The sequence below is a fragment of the Myotis brandtii genome, unplaced genomic scaffold (assembly GCF_000412655.1).
Source record: "Myotis brandtii unplaced genomic scaffold, ASM41265v1 scaffold419, whole genome shotgun sequence".
Classification (NCBI taxonomy): domain Eukaryota; kingdom Metazoa; phylum Chordata; class Mammalia; order Chiroptera; family Vespertilionidae; genus Myotis; species Myotis brandtii.
In genome coordinates, this window is record NW_005366075.1 from 1,878,091 (window position 1) to 1,885,984 (window position 7,894).

The 7,894-nt window shown below is 39.5% G+C and overlaps 1 protein-coding gene across 2 annotated transcripts in view; it reads right to left on the reverse strand.

The window, feature by feature from the left end:
• SLC35D2 (solute carrier family 35 (UDP-GlcNAc/UDP-glucose transporter), member D2) overlaps nucleotides 1-7,894 on the reverse strand; it is a 47,128-nt gene that overhangs the window by 35,084 nt on the left and 4,150 nt on the right. For both annotated transcript variants that reach the window (XM_014545694.1, XM_014545693.1), the window contains exons 2-3: nucleotides 7,281-7,314; nucleotides 3,457-3,543 (exon numbers count right to left, since the gene is read on the reverse strand). In XM_014545694.1, the coding sequence (XP_014401180.1) occupies nucleotides 3,457-3,543; nucleotides 7,281-7,314 (121 nt within the window). The remainder of the gene's footprint in view (nucleotides 1-3,456; nucleotides 3,544-7,280; nucleotides 7,315-7,894) is intronic.

Sequence of the window (7,894 nt, forward strand, 5' to 3'; positions counted from 1 at the left end):
CTGTGTCGATAGAGTGGCTTTCTGTGCTAAGTGTCCTAAAGGGTAGTATTTTTTAACAATCCTTTGTATTTCTGTAGGGTCTATTGTTATTTTGTAATTTGTTTATTGTTAGTCTATTAAGCATGCCTTTAATTTATCTTCATAGAAAAGAAACAGTAGGTGACCAGGCCATTACTAAATTTCCCCAGAGCAAACAGGATGTGGGGGTGGGGAAAGAAAGAATATGAGTGGTACAAGTGGCTGATAACACAGATCCTAGGAAAATTCCCTAGACAAAGAGAGGTAAATAAAAAAGGCCCAGCCCATTAATTACTAAGTCTCTTGGTGATCCTGCAAAATGGATGCCCGCTCTTGGGGGCGTTCTTAAAAATCTCATTTTCACCATGTTTTTATTTCCCAGTCCATCATTTGAAATTTGGATAGATGAGACATTTCTCACAATTTAGGGATGCCACCTGGGACTGCTATACCATTGAAGAGAAAAAGGTTAGCTTAAGGGGAAGGCACCCCACCCAATTTTGGGTGACCTCTTGGCCTAAGCCCATCTCTTCACGGATGCTATAGAATAGACCCCAGACTCTATTTCTTTGGAAGATGGCGAAAATGACACAAGGAAAATATACAGGCTGTGTTTGGGCAACAAAATTAGTGTTTCCATAATAATGGGTAGTTCTTGAATAATAATAGACCGCATTCCAAGGTTACCTCCAAGGTCCTGAGGGCACTCCTGTTTTTATAAAGGAAAATAAAATAAAATAATACTTTAACATTTAAGCCATTGAAAGTCAGTAAGTTATCTCTGTTACAGAATTTGCCAAGGAAAATGCCTTGGGTAATAATAATTGACTTTAAAATCTCACCCTACTATTATTGAGTGGGTCCACCTAGGGCAGTGGTCGGCAAACTGCGGCTCGCGAGCCACATGTGGCTCTTTGGCCCCTTGAGTGTGGCTCTTCCACAAAATACCACGTGCGGGCACGCACGTACAGTGCGATTGAAACTTCGTGGCCCATGCGCAGAAGTCGGTTTTCGGAAAGGAGCTAGATGAACTAAGTATACAAGACAAGTGTGGATGGGAGAGTTGGAAGGGGTCGACCTCAGCAAACGTACCTCAATCAGACTGAGGACGTTTTTAGCAAAGGCCAGCTTAGGAGTACCCTAATTAAGTTAATAACAATGTACCTACCTCTATAGTTTAAGTTTAAAAAATTTGGCTCTCAAAAGAAATTTCAATCATTGTACTGTTGATATTTGGCTCTGTTGACTAATGAGTTTGCCGACCACTGACCTAGGGCATCAATCCTCTAAAACTGTAGGTACATATATAGAACTCATGGCTCAATTAATATCTCAACTCAGAAAGCACTGCAGGCAGCTCAGAGGAGAAGAACCCCAATGCATCTATCTTCCCCTCATTGGGAAGCAATTAGAAACGTTATTTCAGACTGATTTGAATTGGCAGATTAGACTAAGAAGATATTCAGGAGAACTTCGTTGTTACCTACTAAAAAACAAGTTACTACCATTTTTATATTACACTCCTATTATACCAAAAAATACAGGAACCTATTCCTGGAGCATTAACTGTTTTTACCGATGGTTCATCTAATGGCAAAGCTGCTTATCATACGATGAATTCAGACCGAGTCATCCAGACCAGTCACACTTCTGTGCAAAGAACTGAATTAGAAGCTGTCAAGGCTGCATTGCAGACTTTCCAGGAGCCTCTCTATGTTATTTCTGATTCTGCCTATACTGCTGACTTGGTAAACAGAATTAAGACTACTCAATTAAAATGGCTCAGTGACCAAAGTCTATTTATACTATTTAAACAGGTACAGCAAAGACAATATCCCATTTTATTACTCATATTAGGGCTCATACCACCCTGCCTGGTCCTTTAACAAAAGGAAATGCATACAATTACAACAGGCACATTACGGGAATACCGAACAATTCCCAAGGACAGGCAATTATAGAACGCCAACATCAGCGACTAAAATCCCAACTTGAAAAACAAAAAGGGGGAATAGTGATACTGGAGAAATCTCCTGTAGGTAGACTACAGCAAGCCTTAATTACTTTAAAATTTTTCACTTGTAACGCTGATGGCAAGACACCTATGGAATTACACTGGTGTCAGAATAAGCCAGAAGAAAAAGGTCTTGATCAAATGGAAGGATCTTGAGTCTAGTTTATGGAAAGGTCCCAACTTTATTAACCTTTGGTCGAGAATATGCTTGTGTATTTCCAGAAAACTCCTCCAAGCCCATGTGGATTCCTGCAAGGAACACTAAACTTCAACATGGATCTGAGGGAGGAACTGACGAGATTAATGAGGACCTTGCACCTGGAGCCTCCTCACCTTGTACCTATGGCTGCAGACAATCGACTACTCCAGCCACAGACAGCAGTAGCCCCAAGCAACATGCTGAAGATAAGGAATGGAAGGAGAACGAGACAGAGGACAAACAGTCCGCAGATGACCTGGGGGATGATAAAGAAGACAGTCCAGAAAGCTCAGCAAGTTTGTGAGGAAACAAGAACCCTGAGAACACCTGAGAATATTTTCCTTGCCATGCTAGCAGTCATCAGTTGTGCAAAGGTGCAGGTTGCCCTGGACAAAGCCAGAGAAGGATGGACCTGCATTGTCATTGCCCACGATTTGTCCACTATCAAAAACTCAAATATCATTGCTGTCATGTCACAGGGGACAGTGATTGAGAAGGGGACCCATAAAGAACTGATGGCCAAGAAAGGAGCCTACTACAAACTAGTTCCTTAGATGCCTGGCAGCAATTTAAAAAGGACATGAAAGAATTTAATCCCTTTCACTGGATCTCTTTACATCTGCCTCTTAGCATAACCACTATTGTCTGTCTCATTCTTGTTCTTATGTGTTTAATTCTAGTCTGCAGATGCGGAATGAAGAGTCTTAAAAGGACTCGAGCCCTGCAGATGGCATATACCTTTCAAGATTTATTAAGAAAACAAAAAAGGGGAGATGCGGGTAGCCACCACTTGCCAATATTGTCATGAGAGTGCACCAAGGAACGCGGAAGGCCGATGGACCTTGAGCGTTAGCAGGGCTAATGCTAAGCACCAATTGTTCGATTGTTCGTGTTGAGATAGTGGTGGCTCAAGGCAATTCCCTAACCTGATAATCCTTTTACTGTTTACCAAACTTTACCTTTGATATGCCCCTATGCATTGCTGGAGGGCAAGATGTGTATCTAAAATTGAATAAAAAGCAGACGGGACTGAGTCTCGGTATGTCTCTTCAAGAAAGAGGCTCCACCTGGCCCCCAATGCCTTTTAAATTCATATTTCGTGTATAGTATTTTCATTTGTGCGTCAGTCCCTCCTTCAGATCCTGAACCCCACTGCAAAGGTCACAGCAATTATGTAATATTTTCACATCTTCCATCAGAGCTATATGTCCTTTTACTCACATACCTTTACAGGAATTTTCTTGTCAAAATCAGGGAAGTGAATTATTTTATTTAGCTTGGACACATACAGTATCATTATGGTAGCCGCCATCTAAAAAAGGGGGGGAAAGAAACTTCAGCAAAATATGTGGACTGTTTGAGGTACAAAGACATCAGAAGAAAACAGATTCATCAAAAAGCAATATAGCTGCCATATCTGGTTTGCTCAGTGGATAGAGCACCAGCCTGCAGACTGAAGCATCATAGGTTCGATTCCAGTCAAGGGCACATGCCTGAGTTGCAGGCTTGATTCCCAATGGGGGACAGGAGGCAGTGATTCTCTCTCATCATTGATGTTTCTATATTTCTCTCCCTCTCCCTTCATCTCTGAAATCAATACAAATATTTTTTTAAAAATGGATAAGAGAGAATCATTGGTCGGCTGCCTCCTGCACAGCCCCTACTGGGGATTGGGCCCGAAACCCGGACATGTGCCCTTGACCAGAATCGAACCTGTAATGCTTCAGTATGCAGGCCCGTGCTCTATCCACTGAGCAAAACCAGCTAGGACTAGGATGCAAAAATTTAAAGACTCCTTCAACATGATCATAATCCTAAACCTTGATCCCAATAAGTTTACAAACTTAATACTTACGATAGATTCATATAACTGGAACCCATGTTGAATTATAACTGTGGTTTGTATTTATGAGTTACTTTATAATTCTTACAGAAATATACTAACACTTATTTAAAATATTCTGTAATTCAGACTTTTAAAAATAGGTCTGCTGGCCTCCTCCCCCAACAGATTAAAAATCAAAAAGCCTTTATTTACCTTGAGTACAGCAGTGATTTTATTTGCCTCAGGGATTACAAAGGACAGCTTATCACTAATCTTTTATATGCTTTTCTGTACACATTGTCACAATGAAACATAAAGATGACAACATTTTTCACCTTAAGAAAATATATTGTTTGTTTGTTTTTTTCCCCCTAACATGATGTTTCAAAGAGTACCTTATTAGCAAAACATGTAACCAGAACAATGTTTAATCATATAAATGACAGCTTTTCCAGATTCACAATTACACAGTTAACAAGAGATAATTTCCATAATTTTAATTTTTTCTCCCTATAAATTAAAGCAAAGCAGGACAAATAAAACCTCTGATGCCTGTTACCACTTGTCTATGGAAATCACCAGCCTATGACCAAAAGAATAAACAATCCACAAATTAATATTAATGGGAAATTTCAGAAACAGCCAAGCAGGTTAGTCCGAAAGATTTTCCAGGTCAACTTCATACCCGAGAACAAAAATCACAAACCACAGGAAGCAAACATGTTCTGTTTGGCCCATCGAGAGTCTTGTGAAATTGGAATCCATTGCTGGCATTTACCAATGGGAGGTCTGACATAAAAACTCAAACACCCTGCTTCTCTTGAAAAAACTCTGGAGTTCTGATAATCAGGGCCTCGTGGGCCGTACTCGTCTCCCCACCCTTTTCCTCTCTGGCACAGCGGCTTCAACCGAGTAGCAGGTGCACATCTCAATGGTAACTATGTTCCCCGTACCACCCCCCGCCCCAGCCATTCCTTTGTTACCCGCCAGACAGACCTTGGAGACTGCAGTCTTCTCGCCCCTTGTTTTAAAGTAATTAAATTCCATTAAGGAAATTAAAATCAGTACTTGTTTTTCCTACAGATACACTGTTCCTAAATTCTAGAATGACATAAGATATGTGTTATTTCATATTGCTTCACCGAAAGTACCATGATCAGATGGATATATTTGTAAACCACAGTCTCAAACAAAAGCACTGAAAACTGCACCGCGTGTACTGACTAATTAAGAGGTTGACTTTTTTTCCACTTACCTGTCCAATTCCAAGAACAATTGGTGATGGGAAACTATAAAACAAAACATAGAATAACAAGTGATTTTAGCAACTCATAAAAATTTAAGGACAGTCTATAATACACAGTGATAGGCGTTATTTAAAAAGTCTTCAACTTTTTTTCCACCTTAGATGAAATCTTAACATCAAATTCGTTCACTTTTTATCTGTTGGTTTCTCTTTTACTTTTTAAACTGATGGTTGCAAAACCTGGCAAACTTTATTGCCCCTTGAGCTGGACTGTCCTTATATTAACAAACGTCATGATTGTGTATACAGGAAGCCAAGGGGAAAATTACCAGAAGTAATGAATACTTGGGCAAGATTATTGGATACAAGACCAACATATAAAAAATATCTCTATACCAGAAAGACACAAAGAAAATGAAAATCTTAAAGACATCATTTACACTAGCACCAAAAAACACCAACTAACGCTCACTGGGTATTTTATGGTGCAAGGACTTATTTCCTCTTTTTCAGGTAGGATAAGAGAGAATCATTGGTCGGCTGCCTCCTGCACAGCCCCTACTGGGGATTGGGCCCGAAACCCGGACATGTGCCCTTGACCAGAATCGAACCTGTAATGCTTCAGTATGCAGGCCCGTGCTCTATCCACTGAGCAAAACCAGGTAGGACTAGGATGCAAAAATTTAAAGACTCCTTCAACATGATCATAATCCTAAACCTTGATCCCAATAAGTTTACAAACTTAATACTTACGATAGATTCATATAACTGGAACCCATGTTGAATTATAACTGTGGTTTGTATTTATGAGTTACTTTATAATTCTTACAGAAATATACTAACACTTATTTAAAATATTCTGTAATTCAGACTTTTAAAAATAGGTCTGCTGGCCTCCTCCCCCAACAGATTAAAAATCAAAAAGCCTTTATTTACCTTGAGTACAGCAGTGATTTTATTTGCCTCAGGGATTACAAAGGACAGCTTATCACTAATCTTTTATATGCTTTTCTGTACACATTGTCACAATGAAACATAAAGATGACATATTTTTTCACCTTAAGAAAATATATTGTTTGTTTGTTTTTTTCCCCCTAACATGATGTTTCAAAGAGTACCTTATTAGCAAAACATGTAACCAGAACAATGTTTAATCATATAAATGACAGCTTTTCCAGATTCACAATTACACAGTTAACAAGAGATAATTTCCATAATTTTAATTTTTTCTCCCTATAAATTAAAGCAAAGCAGGACAAATAAAACCTCTGATGCCTGTTACCACTTGTCTATGGAAATCACCAGCCTATGACCAAAAGAATAAACAATCCACAAATTAATATTAATGGGAAATTTCAGAAACAGCCAAGCAGGTTAGTCCGAAAGATTTTCCAGGTCAACTTCATACCCGAGAACAAAAATCACAAACCACAGGAAGCAAACATGTTCTGTTTGGCCCATCGAGAGTCTTGTGAAATTGGAATCCATTGCTGGCATTTACCAATGGGAGGTCTGACATAAAAACTCAAACACCCTGCTTCTCTTGAAAAAACTCTGGAGTTCTGATAATCAGGGCCTCGTGGGCCGTACTCGTCTCCCCACCCTTTTCCTCTCTGGCACAGCGGCTTCAACCGAGTAGCAGGTGCACATCTCAATGGTAACTATGTTCCCCGTACCACCCCCCGCCCCAGCCATTCCTTTGTTACCCGCCAGACAGACCTTGGAGACTGCAGTCTTCTCGCCCCTTGTTTTAAAGTAATTAAATTCCATTAAGGAAATTAAAATCAGTACTTGTTTTTCCTACAGATACACTGTTCCTAAATTCTAGAATGACATAAGATATGTGTTATTTCATATTGCTTCACCGAAAGTACCATGATCAGATGGATATATTTGTAAACCACAGTCTCAAACAAAAGCACTGAAAACTGCACCGCGTGTACTGACTAATTAAGAGGTTGACTTTTTTTCCACTTACCTGTCCAATTCCAAGAACAATTGGTGATGGGAAACTATAAAACAAAACATAGAATAACAAGTGATTTTAGCAACTCATAAAAATTTAAGGACAGTCTATAATACACAGTGATAGGCGTTATTTAAAAAGTCTTCAACTTTTTTTCCACCTTAGATGAAATCTTAACATCAAATTCGTTCACTTTTTATCTGTTGGTTTCTCTTTTACTTTTTAAACTGATGGTTGCAAAACCTGGCAAACTTTATTGCCCCTTGAGCTGGACTGTCCTTATATTAACAAACGTCATGATTGTGTATACAGGAAGCCAAGGGGAAAATTACCAGAAGTAATGAATACTTGGGCAAGATTATTGGATACAAGACCAACATATAAAAAATATCTCTATACCAGAAAGACACAAAGAAAATGAAAATCTTAAAGACATCATTTACACTAGCACCAAAAAACACCAACTAACGCTCACTGGGTATTTTATGGTGCAAGGACTTATTTCCTCTTTTTCAGGTACAAAATGACGTTGGGCGTTTTGTTGTGTTATGGGCAGCAGCCGCTCGGGGCGTCTCTAACAGCCGGACAGGAGGGTCACCTGCCCGGTGCTGCACCGGACCCGCCCT